Raw genomic sequence first — 22,156 nt, 5'->3', positions numbered from 1 at the left:
TTACAAGACTTTTGGAACCACGGCTGAATGCAGTCAGTGAGTGGCCCCGGCTTAGGGACTGGGCAGGGACAGCGGTGCACACATGGCAGGCTTGGGACCTGCGTCCTGCATCTCTGTACCACTCCTCCCACCCCACTGGAGAGCTCGGCCAGCAAAGCTGCATACTTTACCTCCTGAATTCTTATTTTAGGAAGTTTAACATCAAATGGCAAATGAATGCAAATTATACTTCATTTGCACAATTAAAGCTGGAAATGTTGTCTACCGGTTCCTGTAGTAATCCCAACCACTCTTCTCGTGCTTACATATCAAAAGACTTGTCTTTGGTCCCCAGGGGCTGGCAAAAAGCCTACGGACAAACAGCCCAGCCTGGGGCAACGCCACACGTACTCACGTACAAGCGCGCGCACACGGCACCCTTCTGGTCACTTAAAGTGAGAGTCGGAGAACAGCATCGCCAGGGGCTGCCAAAATGGAGGGCAAGGAATGGCTTGAAGATGGGAATGGGGAACTTGTGGAATGCCACTCTAAGGCTCCTAAGTGGCTCTCTGACATCCAGACTCCTGTGTCCATCAAGTCCGGCCGCGTGGCCCTTTCCCAGCTGACCAGCAAACCCCATTCAGCCCGGGCCTGAACTTGAGGCTTCAGAGCAACACTCCTGATGAAGGCCTAAGCCAGGACTCTGCCTCCGCCTGGGGAGCGAGAAGCCCCCTTGGGAGGGAAGGCCCCGGAAGGCCATGTCAACAGGGCCCTGAGACAGGGTGACAGAGAGGTCGCCCTCCGGCTGGCACCTGTTTTGAGTCTCTGTGCCAGGCCAAGGTTTTGGTGCTCCAGCCCCTGGAGAACTCATAACCCTTGGCTTATGGGTAGGAAGTTCTGGGACAAGGACGCGGTAACCTTAGAAGCCTTGCTTACAGGGCACCTGCTCAAGGCCTGGATGAAAGGCTCTGAGCTACAGACGTGCCGCTGGGCCTCTAGAAACGGAGCTAGTCCTCCTTCCAATGAGCAGGCTGGCCTGTAATCCTGGCTCCGAGAATGGGAAAGGCTCAAAGCAGGAGGAAGCCACGCCAATTAGTATGCACTACACAGCTTTTTGCAAAATGAATATAAAACACTTGTGCTTTCTTTTTGTGTGAGAGAAAGAAGGGGGGAAAGAGGGAGGGAGGAAGGTTATAAGAAAGCAATATTCTGCAGGAGCAGGAGTGCCTGCCGTTACCATGGCAACAGGCTGGGGGTGGGGAAGGCACATCAGCTGGTCCCTCATCCTGGAGTGGAGTGAGCTGGCCATCTCAAGTGAAAGGGTCTGTGGCAACTGGGTGTGGAAAACATCTTACAAAGTAACTCTGAGGGGAAGGCCACAGGGGCGATGGGGAGGGGGCTTCATAACCTCTACAGCTTGGGGAGCAAAAATAAGGAAGCCAAGGGATTCCTGAGAAAGCCCTTCCTTCTAGAAAGGGACCTGACACCAGCAAAGGGCATCTTTCAGTATCAAAGGGGGGTCATCTCAAAGGTGCCACTGCAGGCCGTCACCCACTGCACTTCAGCAAGCCAGGGACAGTCTCTCTGGGATGGCGGCAGTTGCCCTGTCTTCTTTTAATGGTCCACCCAGGAACTCCCTGTCCCAACACCTGGTCCACAGAGCAGCCCTGGAAAATCCCTCATGGCAGGAGCTCTCTTTCCTCTGTCCTCGAGGTGCTAGTGGCCGCTCCTTCACCACCTGGGAACAGCTGGAGACCTAGAGCTGTGCAAGGCCAAGTCCCCGTCCTCGCCTCCCACCAGGACGCCTGACCATGAAGACCCAGGCAAGGCATTGGCAGAAGTTGGATAAATACTTGCCGACCTATAGCGCCAAGTAGGAAATGGAAGATGGATGGTTTCAAATAGCTCTGCCAAGGGGATGGATGGAGAGACCGCCTACTTCACTCTACCCACTCATCTCTAAGAAACATGTCAAAAGTTTGGCTACACCACTGGTCAGCTGATTAGGCCCCTGATGTCCACTGGGTCAGCCTTTTGGCCCTGTTTGAGCGAAGGCAAGGCCCAAGCTGGGCCCTCTCCAGTCCTGGCCAGGAAGAAGCTGCAAGAGTGTTTCCAAGGGACACACTAGGTGCTGGCAGGAGAGGCGGATTCAGGCTGAAGCCCTGGAGGCTGAGGTCTGGCCTGTGCGGGCCACTGCCAAGGGCCATCTGATGCCTCTTCCCAGAGCGGTGGGGCCGCGGAGCCATGCCCGAGATCTGGGTCAGGTCAGGCTGCTCCTCACTCTTGGGAAGTGGAGCTAAGAGTAAGGGCAGAGGCACTGAAGCTGGGCTTCCACGGAAGCCGTGGGGCCTTCTGCTTCCTTCACAAGGGCTACAGCCCAGCGACTCAGGTCTCTTGAGTCTCCAGCCACATACAGAATGGCTCCGATGGCTGGTGGAACTGGCCAGAGAACAGATCCTAGGAAGCCAGCGAAGCTGAGCCTCCCACAGGCCCCAGGGCAGTCACTCTACAGAGCGCTGGAAGAAAGCACCAGGACTAGAAGGCCCCCACTCGGACACTCGGACACAGACTAAACGTGAGCTGCAGGAGACAGCCATTGGGTCCCAGCTTGGGAAAGGGCTGGCATTCTCAGAAAAGCTTTTTGGCTACAACGGGGTCAGAGCAGACCATTCCCAGTATCTCCTGGAGGGCAAGTCCCCCAGCCTGGCCTTCTACAATCAGCAAAAAGGAAGACTACTTAAATTTAGGGGTGGGAGAGAAGGATGTCTGAGGCTTAGATCTATTTTATTTCTCATTGAGAAAACCACCCTGATAAAAAAACTTTTATGTTTTAGTAAAGCAAAAGCAACTTAAAAAACAAAAGGGATTTTATCTTAGTTTGTGCTGCCTGACTTGAACACATGCCCTTAGGGAACAAGATCGCTTTCTTTTTCTTTTTAATAAATTTTGAAATCCTTCCCTAAGTGTCTAGTTCTGAGCCAACTATGCGAAAATATGCAGAAGGCCCGCACCTAATGCTTACTGCTAAGGATCCACTGACAGTGATCACACAGTGCAGGTTCCTGCAGCTTAAAATATTCCAGCCACCATCCCTCTGAGGGTAGAGAAGAGAAAGGCCAGCCTGGGGCAGGAGAACTTGGAGACCGTTTCCGAACCCCCAGCTCCCCTCCCCTCCCTCTCCCAGGGTCTCCTTCCTGCTGATGCCAACCATTACTCATTTGCATCATGCCAGGCCCCTGACCAGGAGGGTGTACTCACAGCGTTATAAATTCTCCCCATGAGCTAGGGAGGGAACGGGGAAGGGCCTGCTGCACCGAGGGCAGCATGGGAAGAGGGCACACTCGTTATAGCTCAGTTACCAGGTGATGAGCCGAGGGGCCAGCTGTTTCCAGGGCACCGGTCCATGGCAACCAGGAGAGCAGCACCGCCGCCCTGTCTCCTGCTGCCTCCAGGTCTCTGCTTAACCCCACTGTGCTTGCGAGCTACAATGAGCTCGGGCCGAGGAGGCAGCTCTTCTCCAGGCCCAGCTTCCTGAGGCCCTAGCAGGGGAGGGCCCAGGAGGGTGGGGCAGGCCCAAGTAGGATCAGCTCACTATCCACTCACCTCCTATTTGTTCATTTTCTCGTAAAATGTTTCTGAGAGGCTGCTATGTGCTAGGCACAGCTTCTGCCCCCATAGAATGTGACGAGAGCTATGAGAGTCCACAGGAGACTAACGACAAACAGGGACCGGCCAGCCCTGATGTGCAGAATTCGTCTGTGTGTGTGACAAACAAGGTTTTATGGAGCATCTAAGCTGAGTGCTTGACCAAGTTACTTCACTTCTCTGAGTCTTAGTTCCCTTAGGTAAAGCAGGGAACACAGCAAATCCCACCCTCGAAGAGGTGTGGTGCAGACGATCTAAGATCACACACAGTCAACGGTGCCCGGCACAGGGTCTGGCGTGGGGCAAGCGAGTGTTAGGTGGCAGCTCTTCCTGTCAGCAGTGGGGACACGGACGTTCCACAGCATCTCGGCCACCGAAAGAACCCGCCATGACCACAGGCCTTGTGAACTGCCAACGGGTCACTGGCAGGGAAATTCAGCTGATTCAGCTGTGGCCATCTCTAGAGAAGGAAACGTCGACACACGTCTTGAGAGAAATTCTGACTTCTGAAGATGCCATGAGTGCTCAGTAGGGGCTGGGGTGAAAACAGGAGGCCCTGGCCTGGCCACCACCCTGAGGCCTATGGAGGGGGGGCATTGGGTCTGAGCGCTAGGGGCGGGGCCTGAGTCTCCCTGCAGGATCTCACGCCGCTCCACATCCACGGTTCTCAGCCAGAGATGTGCATGAAAGTCACCTGGGAAATCGAGACTCCCTCTGAGAGTCTCTGAACGATTCAGGAGGCCCAGCCCGAGGCCTGAGAAGATGGATTTTCAAAAGCACCACTAGCTCCCCTTCGGGCTCTCCTTCTTGTGCAGATGGGCCGTACTTGGGGAGAGCCAGCCTCCCCTTCTCAGTCCCATTTCCGCCTTCCTCAGGAGCCTGGGTGGGCCAGGCAGCAGGCATCCCCAGCTCAGCCCACTTAGACCAGTTCCTGTGCTGGGTTTGGGTCCTTACTTGCTCATCAGTGGAAGGAATTCAGACAGAGATAAATACTAAAAACACTCCTGGCACACAAACCTGCCTTCCCCAGAATGGAATGCCTCCCGGCCAACTGCGATTATTGCGGGTTCCCCTCTTCCCGAGGCCGGCTGAGGTGGGGGACTGAAAGCAGGAAGTGCAGAAATATGGAAGAATGACCAGGGAGCAGAGAGGCCCTCTCGCCAGGCATGATTCCGGGACTGTTACCCTGCCAGTGCCCTCTCCTCCCTGCCGTGGGCTCTTTTCAGAAGACCAAAGTCCTCCCAGGACCCCTAGTGGTGGTCGCTAGTGCCTCTGCTGAGCCGTGGGGCCTGGGGCTGGCTGTCCCTGGGGACTATGGCTAGAACGCGGCCTCTCTGCTACGGGTCAGCCACAGGGACGGCTGAGGGGACAAGTGACCCACGGCTTTGGCGAGACCCCGGGAGGGCTGCAGCAGGAGCGTGTCCGTGCCTCTCTCCTTCAGGATGTCCCTGCTGGGGCCCCGCTCGTTTCCCCTCCCTTGTGGGCCTTTGGCAAGAGGGACCGAGCTCTGGGCCCAACGTCTACCCCTTGGCTCTCTGGGCTGGCGTCTGACCCGATCACACCATCTGACTGTAAAGAAATCTTTGGAATTGAGGGGTTGTTTTGGTTTGTTTTGGAGAGTGGATGGAATGAAAATTGGAGTGAAATACAAACTAAGGCAAGGGTATGAGGAGGAAAAACAAGTCCCGTTCTTCCATTACAGAAGACTGTCCCCTTTTGGACAGGCCGCATCAGTACTCTGGGGAGTGGACTCAGGACCACACAAAGCTGGAGATGGGCGGCACTAACAATCCGGTCCAATTGAATTTTAGTAAAGACGCCGAGGTGAAAACACTGTGGACTTGCTGATGCCATGGAGAGTGGGGCAGTGTGGACCAGAGGCCCACTGTCCCGCCCCTCACCCAGGCTGCTTCCACACTGCTGCCTCTCACATGTCCCAACCGCTGGCCTCACGCCTTCTGGATGGGGCCCTGGATGAGAGCTGGGGTCCTGGGCCAGCTGCCGGAGCAGGTCAGAGTCACCCGCTCAGAGAAGGTGCACCCAGAACCACAGCTCGGCCAGGGACGAAACACCAGCACAATGGGAGCAGCTGGCATGCACGGCGCAGCGCCCCCACCCGCTGGACCCCACTCCGCCGTGAGGTCAGGCCTTGTTTAGTGCTTTAGATGTTCTGCAGTCAGGCAGAGCTGACTTCCAGTTCTGGCTGCTGGTGGTGACTCTGGGCGAGGTATCTCCTCACGCCTCAGTCTCCTTTTATGTCAAAATGGGGAAAATTAAAAGCACTCCAGGACTGCTGGCAGACTCCTGAGACGACAGACGCAATGCGCTCTGAACTACCCCATAAACTTTGGGTTTTGCCCTCCCTTCCCAGTCCCCCGCATGGACACGTGGAGCCCGACACACAGCACCCACTGTGGCGTCTGAAGGAAGCCAGCAGTGGGGGGCGTTAGACTGGCTGTCATCGGCACTCTTAAGCTGCCCTCTGACGAAGTGGCCTCTAATGGAGTGGGAGCCCTCATTTTGGGGGCAGAAACCGAGGGATGGCCCATTTCCAACAAGCCCTCCTCTCCCTCCAGGACAGGAGAGCGTGGCCCCAGTCACCTTGGAACGTGAGTCAGAAGAGAAAGCCATGGGGACTCAGAGCCTTCCTCACAGCAAACTCTCAGGTTTGGGGCCTCCCCGGGGTGGGACCCCATGCCAAAGTCCCTGTTGTCACTAACTAAATTCCCTTAGAGCAGAGAGGCCAGCCTCTGGACCCAGATGACGGACCCACCAGACCGGAGTGACAAGGCTTCTTTCCCTGGGAAAGGAAACGTCAAGGGAGCACGTACGTGGACTGGGTGGGATGAGGGACAAAGGAAAGGGACATGACGGGGCAACAGAGCTGCTGCTCCACGAGACAGAGGAAGCCAAAGGCAGCCTCACCCCGATCTGCTCTGGGGCGCTGGGCTGGGCTGCCGGGCAGCGGTGGCAGCGCTAACAGTGCTGGCACAGCACAGCTTGTCTCCTACACGAGGCTTGACCTCCTTCTCTTTTGGGCGATCCGCGTGGCCCTGGTGAGCTCCCCTTTGAGAGGTCTGAGAACTTTTCTGTTCTTTAGCTCCATTTCTCCTGGGACCTGGACCATGAAAACAAATGAAATCCCCCCCACCGCCCCAAAGCCAGCCATCCCTCATATACGACCGTGTCGGTTCCCCCACAAGCCCTCTGCTGGTGAGGGAACCAGTGCCCTGAGACAGAGGTGGACAAGCACCAGAGAGCTGATGGTCCTTGTTCTCTCGGGACTGAGCAAAGGCTGGAGTGACCCTTGAGCTCCTGCCCCACGGGTCTGGGCCCTTCTGCGATGTACCATGGGGCTGAAGACAGGGAAGGCACCAGCCCTGCCCTGGGCTGGGTCCATCACTCCTCCCGTGGCGTACTTTAAGTACTTTTGTTAGGTGCCACCAAATCACTCCGTAGACTTACACCCACTATCCCAGCCTCCCAAGTCATGGCTGCATGTCACACTGGGCGTGACAGCTGTGCCATGAAGTTGACAAGTTCCTGGGCTGGCAACTCCAGCACTGCCATGAACAATGCCCTCACAATCCTACCTTCCACATTTGCTAGAAAGGTGGCTCTCATTCTTCTTTTGTGCTTCTACATTAGTCACATCAGCTATAAACTCCCATCAGCAATATCTCTTGATGGTTCCTCTGAAACTAGGGGAGAGGAAGGGGGGCTCTTCCCAGGTTGAGAGCCTCTGCTCTGCGTGGTAAGGGCAGCCCAGCTCCCAGATGGTGAGCAGGGTCTAGGGAGGCTGCTTCTGGAGCCTGTCAGGGTGCGCCCTTCAGGATCACAACAGAATCCTGAGGTTTTGCTCCTGAGCGACAGTCTGTGGCAGCGAGAGGCCCTGAAGCATATCCTCTGCCAATAATGCCACTTCTCCTCCTTTCCCTGGATCCACGGCAGCCGGCTTGGAGCCCGTCCACCTGAAATGCTGCGAACGCAGCCGCCGACACCGGGGCCTCGCTCCCTCCCCGAGCAGCTCCAGCTCAGGGGTGCTTGAGGAGGAGGCTGGGAAGCGGAGAGTCCAGAGAGGGGTGCCGGCCCTGCGGCCCGCTGTCTTCCCCTTGGTTTTTCTAAGACCTGGAGACGGACGATGAGCCACCCTGGCTATCTGCACAGTCCTGAAAACAGGCAGGGACACAGGACAGAGACCAGCTTCTGTTCTGGCTGTTGCTGCTGAAGCTGATGCAGGAAGAATCTGGGGCAACACAGAGCCCATCTTCCTGAATTCAGTGTGTTTCTGCCATCGGACCCTTTCACAGAATTATTACCGGCCTCAGAGGAGCCAGTGTTTACCACTTGTTTATACGTGTTGGGTCCTGTGCCGAGCATTTCACATTCATGATCTCATTTGATTCTCATGACAAACCTGGGAGAGTGGTTCTCCTATTACTCTTAGTTTTGGATAAGGAAACTGGATTCAGAGTGGTTGGTCACTTGCTCAGTGCCAACCAACTATTAAGTGGCAGAGCCAGGACTGGACTCTGGGCCTGCCTGACCTCAAAGCCCGTGCTCTTCACCACCAGGCAGCACTGTTGTCTGGGGAGAAAAGTTACTGGAAAGGGATGCCATTCGAAATTGCAACAAAAATATAAAACACCAAAAGTAAACTTCATAATAAGTAAATAAGACTTTAAAAAAAGAGCCTAAGTTTACAAGATGACTTATGTAAATAGGATGAGCCCTGCTCCTGAGTAGGGGACTTTAACACAATAAAAAGGCCAATTTCCCCCTAAAGAACCTGGAAGACAGACAAGTAGTGACAACGTGGGCCAGGATCTGGGTGGGAGCTTCATACTGTCCCTTTAAACAATGGTCTACGAGGCAAGTGTAGACATCGTTAGCCCCATTTCACAGGTCACGGGGGTCAGACTCCTCGCCCAAGGTCCCTGAGAGCTGGGATCCAAGCTCAGGTCTGGAGACCAAGTGTCTGGGACGCTACATTCAGTCAGGTGGGACCCGGACGTCCTTCTAGGTCTCTTCAATGACTGAGGTTTTTTTTTTAAGTTTTAAATTTTTACTTGTTTTAAATAGTCTTTATTTTTTAGAGCAGTTTTAGGTGCACAGCAATACTCAGCAGGAGGCAGAGACTTCCCAGGTACCCCTGCCCCTGCGCACGCTTACCCTCCATCATCAACGCCTCCCACCAGAGCGGCTGATCGGTTACAATCAGTGAGATCACACTGACACATCGTTATCACCCAAGGTCCATGGTTTACGTCAGGAGTCACTCCTGGTGCTGTACGGTCTATGAGTTTGGACCAATGTATGATGACACGTACCCACCATTACACCCTGAGGATTTTAAATGTAGGGTGGGAGGCAGTTGTGCTTGGGAGTAGGGTAGGGGTGAGGAGACCCCGAGGCTCCTCCTGGGCCAGCCACACCATCGGGACATAGACTGGACTCGTCCTCTGGGGCTCACGGGCAGAGCTTACTCAGGCAGCTGCAGGCTGGGGAGGCAGCCAACAATTGGCATCTTCCCGCCAGGGGAAGAAGCAGCGCCACCGTACCGCCAGGGTCCAGCAGGAACCTCTGAGCATGCGCCCTGCATTCCACGCTGTGGAATCAAGGGCGCATTTCTACTTAAAAACAAATAACTGGATCTTTAGCTAATGGGAGGTTTTCTACTCTGGTGCCAAGAATATCAATTTGACACCTGCAAATTCCTTCTGACAAAAGGGGTTTTCAGATAAAGTCTGTAAGGAACATGCAGTCCTGAGCAAACAGCCACTTATCCTGAATAACAGAAAAGCAGAGACAACTGAGGATGCCCAAAGTATGTAGGCTGCTGAACTGTCATCCAGGGTAGAACTGGCGAACAATGGCAGACAAGACAGACCTCCCTGGGAGGCCACATGCCAACGGGACTGCAGAACGTGGTAGAAGGGCAGAGCTAGGTCTCTGAACCCTACCCCTCCCTGAGCCTAGCTCTCGCATCAACACCTGCTTAAGCTCTGTCCTCTGAGGCCAGTGGCTGTCACCGAAGGAGGGGGAGAGGAGCATGTGGGTTTATAACAATCATACTGGGAGAGAAAATCATTTGCAACAAAAGGATAAATCAAATGTCCTCAGAATACAAAGTGCTTCTAAAAATCAATAAGAAAAGTGGACAAACGGTCTCGGGGCTGGAGGAGAGCCCTTTCCAGAATACACACCCCTTTCCGCACCAAACAGAACTCTTCTCAAGAACTTGTAGGACAAGAGAGGAAGGCCAGAGATGGGGATGACACAATTAAATGCGAGCCCCCCACCTCCCCAGCTGTTTCTGATGGGGATGGCCAGGGCCGCATGTGGTGAACACAGCATGTGGTAATTAAAAGGATGGACTCTGGACTCAAAAAGATCTGGTTTTGAGTTTGCCCCATCGCTTCCTAGCTGTGTGCAAATTCCTTAACCTCTGTAGGCCTTAGTTTTTGGAGCTGCATTTAGAAAACAGCAACAACCCTTCTCTACAGAATTACTGAGGCTTCCCTAGATATTACAAGGGAAGGGCCTAGCACAGTTCCTAGCACAGGAACGACTCCATACAATTAAGCTGATATCAAGACTCACCTAGGACATGGAATAACCTGTGCCGTGAGGCCCCCAGGCTGGGTGTAAGGACCTTCACAAGGCTGCCGTATCCATTAGTGAAGGAGGCTCCATGAAGCCTTCGATAGGAAAGAAACTCCTGTCTTCCCCCTCCACCCCCAAAGTCTGGCTGTGGTCTGATTTGATTAGATGGGCTTCAGGGTCTTGAACACTCTGAAGAGGGCTCCAACTTGTTATCAGGGCTGTCTCTGGAAATACTGGGAAAACCCAGCTGAGAGAGGGACTTTGTCTTGTTCACGGCAGTATGTCCCTCGCCAAGTATACAGTACGCCCTCAAGGTCACCAGAGGGATCGGGCAGGGGACACTTAGGAATGTGACTCTGGTGAAGAAGCAGGATGTGGCACAATCGGGACTCACCACTGATTACCGAGGTCCCCGAATCCCTCCCCTAGAGAGACTGGCAAGCAGGGACTCTTTGCTCCTGTTATGGCAACAGCTCCTTCCCCCACAACTGTCCCCTAGAGCAGCTGCAATCCCCTCCCCACTGGGGACCCACAAGATGTGCCACAAAGCCCTGACAACATTTGGTGCTTCAGCAAATGGAGCTTCCACAGCCGCGACCCGAACAGAGCTATTTAATGGACTGTATCTCCTCCCGCTCCCTTTAAATGCACACGCACACAAAACCAATCGCAAGCAGAGAGCTGGATGGGATTAAACAACTCAATTTAAAGGACTGAAAACTCAGCTGCTTTCAGTGAAGTCCTGGGGAAAGAACCAATCAGCAAAGTTCTTCTCTTCCTTTTTGTATTGAAATGAGGGCTGTGACTGTGCAGTGAGTCACTCTCAACTCAGGCAGAACTGGGCCAAGTCCACCTGGGCCTTGCATGGAAGTGGGTGGTGGGGGAAAGAGAGGGCGTGTGTGCACATGTGCGCGTGTGGTGGGGCAGGCAGGAGGGGTCAAGGGCAGATTCCCAAACCATCTGTTGTGGAGTTTCCCGGAAATGCAGAGTACCTTAGAAAACCTAGAAGCAGACACCCGCCTGCCCACATCGTTTTCAGCTCAGATTCAGGCTGCAGGACTGCCACAATGGGCCCCGCACGAGCCTGGGACCGGCTCTGGGAGGACTGAGGTGCTACTCTCCACAGGAAGTTGTGGGCCACGTCCCTCTTTCCCCCCAAACTCCAGCCCTTGTCCACTCCCACGTTCCCACTGGGTAGTATGGGAGGTCTGAAGATTCATGGACCCACTGACTCATGGAGGACACGGCTCTGCCCAGAGCCCACAGCTGCCCAGAGACCAGAAGAGGGAAGGAGAAGGGTGAGTCAAGGCACGGCAGCCAGCTTGCGACATGCAGCTTGGAGCTGGCATGGGTAGGGGAATGGGATGCCACCCTAAAGAATGGCAATGCCCGGATACAAATCCTGCCCCTGAAAAAGAACTCCCCAGAACGGAACTCTGCTGAGAATGGCACGGGGCACTGTGTGTGGCTAGAGGCACGCCCCCAGATGGTGGACGATCTGAGGGTCCGGCTTGCCCAGCTTTTCTGGGCCAGCCTCTCCCCTTTGCACCAGCAGCTCTTGGTGAGACAACAAAGCAAAGTTTAAGGGTCCAATTTCAAACTAGAGGTAAAAATGGAGTCCAGCTGAAATGAATAAAGCAACAAGCAGTGAGCGCTCGGCATGTGCCGGGTGTGGCACTGAGCATCTTCTGTGGAGCATTTCACTCATGACCCCGCGTGCCGTTTCCACCCCCACTGAACATGGAAAGGAACCGAGAAGCAGAGTCATGAGGCAACTTGGTCAAGTTCAGGCAACGAAGCAGGGGCAGACCCTGCACTTGGCGCGGGACCCACAGCCGTGTTCCCTACTGCCGCTCTCCGCTGCCTTCTGGGGACCAGCGAGTCCCCGCACAGACGGGTTTCCTCGCGGATGCCCTGACCCAGGGCCCACTTCGGAACAGCTGACAGAAGTCCTCATTCCCAAAGCGAGAGCAGTAAATTCAGCTTTTCCTATAGACGGTGCACCTTACCAGGTATGAGGAATAGGGCAATTTTGGGGTGTTCATTTAAGAGAATAACAAAACACCAAGTACCTCTTAGCTACGAGATCCCACCTGTCATTGAAAAGGGGAGGCCGGGCAGCCACGGCGCAGGGAGTGGGTGCTGGGGACCTACCTCATCAGATTCATCCGATAACGTCTGCAGGAGGATGGGGAAGAGGCTGTCTGTGTGCCGGAACATCTGGAGAGCAGAGAGGCAGGGCGCCTGTGAACACTCCCCAGCTCCAGGCCCGGGCTCCCCTCGGACAGGGCCCTCCGCATGGACCACCTCCCTTCCCCCGAGATGCTAAGGGTTCCTCCAGCACTTGTCACTCCTCTGCTTGTCAGGATTTCTCCAGAACAGCAATGACCAAAACCTAACCAAGCACGGAAGGCCCTCGAAAACCAAGGGGGACCCCGGAAAAGCCCCTGGCTTGGAGTGACCTAGTGCCAGCACGCCTGGGGGCTCACCTTCCGGGGAGTTTTGATGTACAGGTGGTAGAGCCATTTCAGGACTGCGATCCTCGTCATCATTCCGATGGCCATGTCACTGAGGTGGCAGTTCAGGACCTGTACAATCCCATCAAGGTGGAGAGTGACCGGGGCCCTTCCGGTGCTGTGGGTGACACCAGGGAGGAACCGAGATGAACCCCTCCACTGCCCTCCCTACAGGGCCAAGCATCCCCTGGCCCTGCATACTCAGACCCGGGTATCGTGCCCTGCTCTCCCGGGAGTGGTCAGGGCCAGGCAGGTGGCACGGCCTCGGGCTCAGAGGGCTTCTCTCCTGCTGCATCCCTCCTCCTTTCCAAGGTTGGAGCAGCGACAATCACACTGGGGGGGTTGGGCCAGGCTGCTGGGTTCACGCCCACTTCCCCTTTCCTTTTACCAGCACTATCCTGGCTTTTACAGGAGAAAACCACTCCGGTGTCACCGAGCTGGGCCCCAGCAGACCCTCTGTGGTAACAAAACCACCATGTCCAGGAAGTTCGGGGGAAGGCCCTGATGACAGCCCTTAAACCGAATAGGCCTTCACCAGGCACTCGAAGATCATTTCTCAAGTGAGGACAGAGATTGTGGCTTTTTATCTGTCATACTCCAGGGCACTTGGTACAGTGTTCAGCCTGGTTGAGAAGCCTTGAGTCGCCTCTGAAGCTTTAACGTTCTCGTTAGAGACGGGTAAGAGCCTCTGCCTCTGAGAAATGGAACTCTCTGAATGTGCTTCGCTTCAGTGGGGCACAGGCTCCTGGCTTTCCTGGTCGAAACCCTGCTGGTCTCCAGGCGGAGAAATCCCACTGGACAGCACCAAGGCTGGGGTTGCTGGGACACTGACATCAAGTCCTCTGCCCAAAGCACGGAGCCCAGGCAGAGGCTGGAGTTTTGGGGGATGGGGACAGTATAGGCAGAGAACCTACGGATGCCATGGAGGGACTGCCTTCCTACCGACATGTCACACTGTGTTCGCCCACGGGTGCCGCAACGGGCGCAGACCAGGGCTGCATTTCCCGATGACCAGGCCAGGAACTTCAGTTGCCGCATGTACAAATCAGTCTTTCGTGGTATTTTCAGGCTGTTCAATTATTCATTTGCATCAGGAACTCAATGCCTGTGCTTTCCTATTTGCCTGCCGCCTCTCTGAAGCTCATTTGATGTGAATTCCTAAAGGGCACGGTTCTGAGCTCTGTTAAGTGCTAAAGGGAACTGCTACTTAATATGGCTTGATGATTCCCCACGGTGCCCGTCTCGGGGGCGGCAGGGGGCCCTCCTATGCTCTGGCAGTCAAAAGGGCAAAGTGTTGGGCCGTCTGCGGCCTAGCGGGCCTGAGCGTCTGGACGGGGCGGCCACTGAGATTCCCCTGGGCGCCACGGGGCTGGCGGCTCCTGGGGTCTTCTGAGGGTATCCCGCGTCTGGGTTCCTGGGGACCTCAGACAGACGGGGACGACCGCGCCACTAAACCCAGGGTGGTAAACGCGGGCACCCATCACCCTCACTCGGCCTCTCTCGCCTTCACTGTCCAAGAGAAATACTATGCGAGCCACATGTGGAATTATATGTTTTCTGGTTTTATAGTAAAAAGTAGAAAGAAATGAGAAATTAGTTTAGCAATTTAATAATTAATATCTTTTAATTAACCCAGTATACCACAAATATTATCATTTCAACATAAATCAGTGTAAGGATCACTAATAAGATACTTTATGTGTTTTTTGTGCCAGTGTTCGTTTCATGCCAACAGCACAGCTCCGTCCAGACTGGCCACCCTGCACGCACTCGGCAGCCACATGTGACAGTGGCTGCGGCCGGGGACGGCACGCCTCCACGCCTCCACGCCTCCACGCCTCCACGAACATCTTTTTGTCTCTGCCGACTTCCTAGCCACTCCCTCTCTCTGCCAGTATCTACTTACTGTCTCATCTCTGAGTCCCTCTTTCCCCCATCCTGCTGGCCTCCTACTGGGCTCCCAGCGGCTCCCTCACAGCTCTTCTTCTTGGGCCTGGGGGTCCTGGGGCCGGGGAAGCTCGAGGCGCTATCCACAGCCTGAGCCTTCACCAAAGCTGGAGCTCGGGAGGCAACGGGGAACGAACTCACCCCACCTGCTCTTCCCTAACACCCTGAGCCTGAGGTCAGGCCTCAGCGAGTCTCCTCCTCTCCCCAGCAGGAGCTGCAGGGCACCGCAGCTGCCGCAGGAGTACCCTGTGTCTGGAAGTCACTGCCACCACCCTGGGAGGAAGGCCTTGTTTTTACTTTCCAGCAGACTCGGGCTGCAGCCATCTAGCAGCGGCCTGTCCTGAGCTGCTGGTGGGAGGAAGGCATGTCAAGCCCAGTGACCCCCTACCCCACGCAGTTCAGGCCCAGTGGTATATATGAACCCACTGGTTCATGATAACAATGACAATGGCAGGGGGGCAGAGGGAACACATGGCTCTGATAACAATGACAATTACGATGGTACTAAAAATCAATCCCTCCCGTTTCTTGTATAACTACTCTGTGTCAGGCACCAGGCTGAGCTCTGCACCACAGAGCCTCGTTATCGTCCTTCAGACGCAATGTCAGTCCCACTCGGACGCCCACCGGCAATTCGGGCACAGAGATGTTAACCTGTCCAAGGTCACACAGCCAGGAAGTGCTGTAGCAACTTGAATTTAAATGGTCTGAGTTGAAACCACATGGCACTGCCTCCTAAAGGGCCAGGATCAGGGAAGTCCATGGTGGCATCGTTTCCAACGGTCCCCTGGGAGGGGCGGCAGAAAGGCCTTTCCTGTGTGGCCCGGCCACTCTCCGGCCAAGTCAGATCTGGTAGCCCAGTGTGGTGGAGAAAGGGGCCATCACACACACCTTCAAATGTGTTTTCTTGTCAGGAGGACAGACTTGTCTCCACTAGGGAGAAAGGACACCAGGGAAGCCTGGCGCTGACCTCTGTGGGGCACTCCAAATCTAGAGGCCCGAAGATGACAGGCTAGATGGTCCCTTGGCCAGTGGGAATCCTTCATTAACAGTGGTTCTGAGATGCTTCTGGCCAGCTCAGTGTCTCTGAGGGCAGAAAACAAGGGCTGGCCCACGGTGGCATCTCCTTCAGGTGGCACTGTGTCAGGGCCAAGTAACGAAGGAAGGATTTCATGGAGTGAACTGGCAGCATTTTGTGTTCTAAGAGTGTCCGACTTCTCCACAGCAAATCACACACATGTGGCACCTTCAGACTGTTGGTGGGGCAGATGTTAGCTCCAACCGGCTACAATTACGCCACTGAAAGGACTTCACACTGTGTGTAACCTGACTGTTCAACACGCACATGAGGAAACTGAGGCTGAGAGACAGTATGGAGCAGCCACGGGCGTGAGGTCATGCATCGAGAACTCACTTCTCAGCTGAGACACTGTCCCTGGGTCTTTCGACTGGCTAGAGATAAAGGTCAAGCGAAGCAGATGCGCCCAGGGCACCAGGGAGACTGATCTCAGTGCCAGAAAAAGGGAGGACCGATGATCCCACCTGCCTCTGAGGAGGCAGCTCGTGGCTGCTACCCTGGGTGGAGCGAGCTGCTGTGTGCTGGGCGCTGCGCATGCTCAGTGGGGACCTGGGACTCTGGGAACCTGGGCCCGCCCTAGAGGGCACAACGCATGGCGCGCCCAGCTCCTGAGCTGCTGGCCTGGAGCCTGAGATGGGGCGCCCTCTGCCCTAGCTTACCTGACTCGGGGAGAAGAGGAGGAGCTCACTCACACTTTCAAATGCATTTCTGCATTGATTCCAAAAAGTCTAGACTAGTCACTCTTGGGGCTTCTGAGTTATTTCAAGGTGTCTGCAGAACCCCATTTTCAGTGAGTATTTTCTCATAAAGCATCTCACAGTGGATGTTATATATATACATATTACAATTTCCAAATGCACGGTGCTACTGCGACTATTAAAATACCAATATATTGAGTAATGCTTCTGATACCACAATAATGATAAATTCCAGCGGTTCTCTCTGGGAGGCAGCACCTTATTTCTATAATGTCTACTTCTTTATAGCACTCATATGTCACATCTCTAATCAAATCAGAAGGAAAGTATATCTAAAAAAAAAAGTCTCTGACTTCAAATTTGTTTTAAGATTGTTCTAACTTTTTTTTCCAATCAGCAGATGGTAAAGTTGGGAAGCACTGGTTTCTAGGTCTTTCCGCTTGCCTTATGTACATAGGGCAGCCAGCTATATACCAGGAGACCTGTACTATCACCGATAACACCACGGCCCTCGGCATCAGTGTAGAAGCCTCTTCCCACGGCAATGCCTGTCTGGGGTTCCTGTGTCAGCTGAGTTAGGGAGGCCAACACACAAAGCTTCTGCAGCTCTCCATCTATGATTAATAAAAGTTAAATCATAGGCTTTGGAGTCAGACAGACCGAGCTTGAACTCCAGTCTGGTCACTAATTAGCTGAATGAGTTTGGGCAAGAAGTTAACCTCTCTGGGCCTGTTTCCTCATTTGTAAAATGGGGATAATAACAAGGTTCCTGTAACAGTAATTGTAACTAGAATGTGTGAAGCGCTTTCTGTGGGCCAGGCCCTGTTCTATGCTCTTTACATAGTTCAGTTCACTGAAGCTCTAGACCCCTATGAAGTCGATACTATCATCACACCCAACTTACAGATAAGGAAGCTGAGACAGGAAGAGATTAAGCTACTTGCCCAGGGCCACACAGCCAGGTGCGGTGGGGTCAGGACACGGGTCCAGAAAGTGGGATTCTACTAGAGAATGCACGAGAGGTGAGGACAGTGCATATAAGCAGCACCAGAGAGAGAGAAACGGAGGGAGGGAGAGAGTGGAGGGGTAGAGGAAGGAAGGGGGTGAGCGACAGAGAGGGAGAGAGAGAGGAAGGGAAAGGAGGGGAGAAGGGGAGGGAAGGAGCGGAGGGAGGGGAGAGGTGGAGACTATTCCTCCTAACCCTTTCTTACCCGAGAACATGCGTCCTCCATTCCTCTTGCCACTCCTCCCCAGGGAGTCTCACTTTCAACACCCTGGAGGGTGGAAAAACCCAGACTCCTCCAACTGGAACCCCACCTTGGATGTCACCCCAGGCCTTCAGGGATCTTGTCACCCCCTGCTTATTCAGTAGTCACCCCTGTGGCTACTGTTAACCTGGGGCCACCTGGAGCTCCCTCAACGTCTGGGAAAGAAGAGGGAAGAGAGAGGGAGAAGAAGCTGATGCTCCTGGGTTTAGTCAGTTATTCTCTCTGTGTTGAGGTCCAAGTGAGGAATTAGAAAGAAAAACCTGGGATGCAAGGATTAGCTGAGATCCCTGAACCCCTGAAAACATATTCTGAATTTTGTTGTATATTTGCATTTTTCTAGGACGAGCGTCCACAGCTCTCATCAGACTCTCCAAGGGTCAGAGACCACCAAGAAGCTCAGAAGCCTCACCATTGCCGGTACTTTTCTGCCAGGCAGGGACGCTTTTCTGCCATCAGAGGAGCCCCAATCCAGCTGTTGCCCTTGACTGGCCTGAACTGAGTGTAACTGGCAGCTGTAGGCAGTGCCCTGAGCAAGCAGCACACCTGGAAATTGCAGAGTGGGCTTTCTTTCTTGGTGACCCTGGAAGATGCCATCCTGCCCAAGCTCAGTCCCCTTCTGGCGGCACCAACTAGAGGAAGCCGGCGCCCTGTCCCACTGTCCTCAGCTGCCACCTCCAGTGGGTAGAGGACCCCACTCAGTTATGTCCGGATCTCTGCCTCCTCCTAGACCTCCCCCACCTCCCACTGCCACTGCCACGGAGCAGGACAATCCCCCGTAGCCTAGATTATGGTGACGAGTCTGCAACAGGCTTTTCCACTGCCGATTCTGTCCCCCTCCCTTCACCATCCTCTCCATGGCTGCCAGAGGGTCTTCTAAATCACAGGTCTGCTCTGTCACTCCTGCCTGTAACGCCGGCTCTCACAGCCTTTAGAACAAAAGCACATCCCTGAAGGACATACCAGTCTCCCCGCATCTCCGTCCAGACCTCTCCCCAGGTTCCAGATTCCACTACTCAAACCTGCCCCCTTAACTGCTCTTAGGAACTTCAAATAGAGCTCCTGACCGGCCCACTCACACGCCTGTCCCTCTTTCCACCCCAGCCTGGGAAATGATACCAGGACATCCTGACTTGGCTTAAGCCAAAAATCTAGAAATTATTTTTTCCTTCATTTCTCTCCTTTTATTCCATCCTATTCATCGGCAAATCATAACTATATCTTCAAAACAGATCTCAAATCTATTCGGCTTCCTCCCTATTTTGCCACCTCTTCAATCTGAACCTCCATCCCTTCTTATTGATCTTAACCCACCTGAGTCTCTCCTAAATCTGTTTTCTGCACAGCGGCCCCCTGATTTCCTGTCCCTCCTCAGCTCTAAAATGGAGATACTGACCCCGTGAGATTTAAACATTAACAAGATCTAATGAAGCGACACAAAGTACCTGGTACAGCAAGGGCCTAGCAAGCACCCGCCTGCTGAGTATTCATCACTGTCGGCCACTATTCCAGCCTCGGCTCAGGCACCATCGCCTGTCCCAACGCTTCTGAGTCTCCCATCACAGCAATCACTACCCTTTCCAGTAACTTTCTGGTTACTTCTCTGCCTCTCCGCTACAGAACCTCAAGGTCAGGGATGACGTCTTTATCTTGTGTAGGGTTGACCACGGGCAGGTGGTCTGGAGTGTGTGACAACTGGAAACGCTTAAGTGACTGTTTACTGGCTTGCTCGAACAATTTGCGAGTGGTCCTAGGAGTAATCCATTCTAATCAGTACTTGCATACTTTGAAAACATGTACAGGGCTTAGAGATAACAATAAATTTAAAAAATGATATAAAAGGAGGGAAGATCCTAAGGGTCTGGGGAGAAGAGAGCCTCTTGGGGTTGAGTGTATTTTCCTTTCACGAGTGACTGGTTCCCCAGGGGGTTCAAAACAAGAAGCTCCTTGTTGGAGAGCTGCCATCCACTGCAGCCCCACAGGTGCCGATTCTGCCCAAAGAAAAAGCAATGTGGGCCAAGTTCAGGGCCCAGACAAGGACAGCATGATGACGATTCCCTCCCAAGGGAAATGCCATCACTTTGCACAGCATGGAGGGGGCTGGCAAGGAAAGGAATTATTTCGATGCTTGGCCTGCACTGCCCCGCTGTGGATGGCTGCGCTATTACAGCCGACCTGGGCGCCAGGGAGAGAGAGGACAGTTTCAGCTGCCAAAACAAAGTCCTCGCACTCTCTGCTCAATTCATTACTGCCCGTAACCAGGACTGTCCTCGAACAGCCTTCACCTTGAGAGTCTTGTCAGCCCACGTCATCCTGGACAAGCAAAAGGTGCCGGGAAAAGGTGTCTGTAATTACGTCTCACTGTAGCCATCATGTTAGTCTTTTACAATTTGTATTTACTGACCTCCAGTAGCTTCTGATCCCTCCAATCCTGCACGCCCCAAAGGCAAGGTGGGCTTGCTCAGGGTCCCTCAGATCCCCTCATCAGGCATCTCCTGTGACCCCAAGGAGCGTTCGCCTCAGGTCTTTGCTGCCGTTTCCTGTACCCCCTAGAAAGATCTAGGCTGCTGGCTCGCCACATACACCTCTGGCCAGACCGAACCACTTACCCGGCTGGAGAGGAGACGCTAACGCCACTGCTGAAGCTGGAGTCACAAGCACCATCAGGGCCTCCTGGGGAGAGTAAGAGGAATAACGCATCACGCTAAAGGCTGGTGGGGTCTTTTGAATGAACAAGATGCCCGTTATAAAAACACAACGAACTGGTTCCCCGCACCTTGATTCTGGTCCTTGAAAAGAAATGTGGTTTTGGAGCCCTGAGGACCCGATGCCTACTCAATTCCCCAAAGCTTTTGGGATAGTAAGTTTTTAGGCACGGTGATCTCACAAGGAGGGACACTGGTGCCGAACACATCTGGGAAATCTCAGAAGGGACTGTGGAGCCAAGGGCAATGGATGTTAAAAATGACTTCCGGGATATTCAACATCATTAGCCATCAGGGAAATCGAAATCAAATCTGCAATGAGATACCATTTCGCACTCACTAGGATAGCTGAAATAAAAAAGACATAATAATAACAAGAGGTGGTGAGGATGTGGAGAAACTGGGAGCCTTAGACATTGCTGGTGGGATTGTAAAATGGTGCACTTGCTGTTGAAAACAGTCTGGCAGTTCCCGAAAAGGCTAAATAGAATTACCAGATGATCCAGCAATTCCACTTCCAGGCGCATACCCAAGAGAAAGGAAAACTTATGTCTGCACCAAACTTGTACAGCATGTTCACAGTGGCATTATTTACAATACTAAAAAGTGTACACATCCAAATCTATCAACCGATGAATGGATAAACAAATGTTACGGCCATACCGTGCACTGTTATTTGGCCATAAAAAGGAATGACGGACTGACACATGCTACAACAGGGATGAACCTGGAAATCATCGAGCTAAAGGAAAGAAACCAGTTGCAAAGGATTCCATATTGTAGGATTCCATTTATATGAAATGTCCAGAATAGGCAGATCTATAGAGATATAAAGAAGGTGAGAGATTGCTGAGGGCTAGAAGAGATGGCTATTTTCTTAAGGTAAAAAAAAAACCCAAAACTTTTTATTTTGGAAATTTAGATTTACAGAAAAGTTGCAAAAACAATAGACTTCTCTGTATATCCTTTGTTCATCTGCCCTGATGTTAACATTACAGAGACCCCCTGTACAATTCTCAAGCCAGGGAAGTAGCACTGGTGTAACGCCCTTAACCAAACCGCAAACTTAATTTGAATTTGACCATTTTTCCGCACGTCCTGTGTTTCAGGATTGACACTGGGACTTCACATTGCATCTAGCTGTCCTGTCTGTGACAGTTCCTCGATTCTTCTGTATCTTTCCTGAACTTTATACTTTTTAAGCCCTGGTCAGTCGCTGTGTAGAATGTCTCGATTTGGGTTTGTCTCATGTTTTCTCACGAGTAGGTTGAGGTTATGCATTTTTGGAAGAATATCACCACCGAAGTGATGAGCCTTCTCCGTGCATAGTATCAGGGGAATTCGATGCCTCTTTGTCTCATTACTGGTGACGTCAGCCTCATCACCTGATTGTGGTAGTGTCTGCTGGATTTCTACCCTACGAAGCGACTCTTTTTCTTTTTGTAGTTAATATCTTGGGGAAGATACTTGAGATTAGAAAAATATCCAGTTTTTTCCTCAAACATGCCCTCACTAATTTTAGCACCCATCAGTGGGTCCTGCCTACAACAAGTATTAATTACTGTGGTGTGTGCCTACTGGTAATTTTCTATTTTCTTTTTTCCTTTTACATTTACTAACTGGATTCTTCTATAAGGAAGAGCTGTCTCTTCCCCACCATTTATCGAGTTATCTACCCAACCATTCATTTATATCATTATGGATCCACAGCTATTTA

General features: G+C 53.1%; 1 protein-coding gene across 1 annotated transcript in view; it reads right to left on the bottom strand.

Moving 5' to 3' along the window:
* VAC14 (VAC14 component of PIKFYVE complex) overlaps positions 1–22,156 on the bottom strand; it is a 98,989-nt gene that overhangs the window by 54,765 nt on the left and 22,068 nt on the right. The window contains exons 10-12 of the mRNA XM_039852044.1: positions 20,344–20,407; positions 12,720–12,864; positions 12,385–12,450 (exon numbers count right to left, since the gene is read on the bottom strand). Coding sequence (XP_039707978.1) covers positions 12,385–12,450; positions 12,720–12,864; positions 20,344–20,407 — 275 coding nt within the window. The remainder of the gene's footprint in view (positions 1–12,384; positions 12,451–12,719; positions 12,865–20,343; positions 20,408–22,156) is intronic.

This window comes from Pteropus medius, unplaced genomic scaffold (assembly GCF_902729225.1).
Source record: "Pteropus medius unplaced genomic scaffold, Ma_sr-lr_union100, whole genome shotgun sequence".
In the NCBI taxonomy this organism is placed as follows: domain Eukaryota; kingdom Metazoa; phylum Chordata; class Mammalia; order Chiroptera; family Pteropodidae; genus Pteropus; species Pteropus medius.
Note: the sequence above shows the minus strand (reverse complement) of the source record. Positions and strands in the feature narration are given on the sequence as shown.